General features: G+C 46.3%; 1 protein-coding gene across 2 annotated transcripts in view; it reads left to right on the top strand.

The window, feature by feature from the left end:
• The window catches only part of CRKL (v-crk avian sarcoma virus CT10 oncogene homolog-like), a 52,174-nt gene that overhangs the window by 33,933 nt on the left and 15,840 nt on the right, over window positions 1–2,401 (top strand). For both annotated transcript variants that reach the window (XR_001002333.1, XM_011947310.1), the window contains exon 2: window positions 251–716. Coding sequence is in view for 1 of the 2 variants with exons in the window: in XM_011947310.1 (XP_011802700.1) it covers window positions 251–716 (466 nt within the window). In the remaining variant the exon portion in view is untranslated. The remainder of the gene's footprint in view (window positions 1–250; window positions 717–2,401) is intronic.

Raw genomic sequence — 2,401 nt, 5'->3', positions numbered from 1 at the left:
TGCCTGTAACCCCAGCTACTCGGGAGGCTGAGGCAGGAGAATCACTTGAACCTGGGAGGCAGAAGTTGCAGTGAGCTGAGATCACGCTATTGCACTCCAGCCTAGGCAACAAGAGCGAAACTTGTCTCAAAAAAAAAAAAAAGAAAAGGAAAATAATTTATTGTAGAGGAGAGTGGTTTATTAAGAAGTTTGACAGGCACTGGCTTAGAGTAAGATTTTTCTCTTATAGTAATTTTCTCTCTCTCTTAAGGTATCCAAGCCCACCAATGGGCTCTGTCTCAGCACCCAACCTGCCTACAGCAGAAGATAACCTGGAATATGTACGGACTCTGTATGATTTTCCTGGAAATGATGCCGAAGACCTGCCCTTTAAAAAGGGTGAGATCCTAGTGATAATAGAGAAGCCTGAAGAACAGTGGTGGAGTGCCCGAAACAAGGATGGCCGGGTTGGGATGATTCCTGTCCCTTATGTCGAAAAGCTTGTGAGATCCTCACCACACGGAAAGCATGGAAATAGGAATTCCAACAGTTATGGGATCCCAGAACCTGCTCATGCATACGCTCAACCTCAGACCACAACTCCTCTACCTGCAGTTTCCGGTTCTCCTGGGGCAGCAATCACCCCTTTGCCATCCACACAGAATGGACCTGTCTTTGCGAAAGCAATCCAGAAAAGAGTACCCTGTGCTTATGACAAGACTGCCTTGGCATTAGAGGTAAAATCTGTTCAGACTAGCTTTTTGGGTCCTTTGACATTTGGTTTTAATTTTTAGTTTTCGTTTCTGCTCTTTTAAGCTTATATTCATGGAATTAGAGCACTAGGTGATTTTGGAAGATAATGCACTGGTAGCATTTCATTTTTAAATTTTTTTACAGAGACAAAGTCTCTGTTAAAAAGAGTTGTTTGCCCAGGCTGATCTCGACATCCTGGCCTCAAGCAAATCCTCCTACCTCAACCTCCCATAGTAGTGGGGTGACAAATGTGAGCCACTGTGCCTGGCCTGTTATTAGTGTTTCACAGCTTGTTTTGTTCTTTCCTATTCTTTGTTTGTCCCACATTCTCAGCCTCCTTGCTCTTTTTTGTTCCCAAAGCCTAACAGATTTAGTTTTGCAGTCATTGGTTTTTCTTCCAGTAAGGAAAAATAATAATTAAGGAAGACCCGTGACCTAGAGGCAAAATCAACATACAGATACATAGCTACTTGTATGATTCTGTATTTCTTTTTTTTTTGAGACGGAGTGTCACTCTGTGGCCCAGGCTGGAGTGCAGTGGCCCGATCTCAGCTCACTGCAAGCTCCGCCTCCCGGGTTTACGCCATTCTCCTGCCTCAGCCTCCCAAGTAGCTGGGACTACAGGCGCCCGCCACCACGCCCGGCTACTTTTTTGTATTTTTTTTTAGTAGAGACGGGGTTTCATTGTGTTATCCAGGATGGTCTCGATCTCCTGACCTCGTGATCTGCCCGTCTCGGCCTCCCAAAGTGCTGGGATTACAGGCTTGAGCCACCGCGCCCGGCCGATTCTGTATTTCTAACCTTGGAATCAGTTGAGAAATATGAAAATGTCTTAGAATTTCTCTTGGTAGAGGAATTAATTTTTTTTGAGACAGAGTCTTGCTCTGTCGCCCAGGCTGGAGTGCAGTGGCACGATCATTGCTCACTGCAACCTTTTTTTTGAGACGGAGTGTCACTCTGTGGCCCAGGCTGGAGTGCAGTGGCCCGATCTCAGCTCACTGCAAGCTCCGCCTCCCGGGTTTACGCCATTCTCCTGCCTCAGCCTCCCGAGTAGCTGGGACTACAGGCGCCCGCCACCTCGCCCGGCTAGTTTTTTGTATTTTTTAGTAGAGATGGGGTTTCACCTTGTTAGCCAGGATGGTCTCGATCTCCTGACCTCGTGATCCACCTGCCTTGGCCTCCCAAAGTGCTGGTATTACAGGCGTGAGCCACCGTGCCCGGCCCAGAAATGATTTTTTTTTTGAGATGGAGTCTTGCTTTGTCACCCAGGCTCCAGCACAGTGGCATGATCTTGGCTCATTGCAACCTCCACTTCCCGGGTTCAAATGATTATCCTGCCTCAGCCTCCCGAGTAGCTGGGATTACAGGTGCCTGCCAGCATACCCATTGAATTTTTGTATTTTTAGTAGAGATGGGGTTTCAACATGTTGGCCAGGCTGGTCTTGAACTCCTGACCTCAGGCAATCTGCCTGCCTCGGCCTCCCAAAATACTGGGATTACAGACATGTATGACCACGCCCAGCCATAGAGGAATGATTTTAAAATACATCAGCCCTTGCTTGTTATAGGTTTTGTAAATTAGAATAGCATGAAATAGAACTTGAACATTTTAATTACGAAGTCATTTTCTTTTCTTTTTCTTTTTCTTTTTTTTTTTGAGACAGAGTCT

The sequence above is a fragment of the Colobus angolensis genome, unplaced genomic scaffold, assembly GCF_000951035.1.
Source record: "Colobus angolensis palliatus isolate OR3802 unplaced genomic scaffold, Cang.pa_1.0 Scaffold260, whole genome shotgun sequence".
Taxonomy (NCBI): domain Eukaryota; kingdom Metazoa; phylum Chordata; class Mammalia; order Primates; family Cercopithecidae; genus Colobus; species Colobus angolensis.
This window is presented reverse-complemented; position numbering and strand designations above follow the sequence as displayed.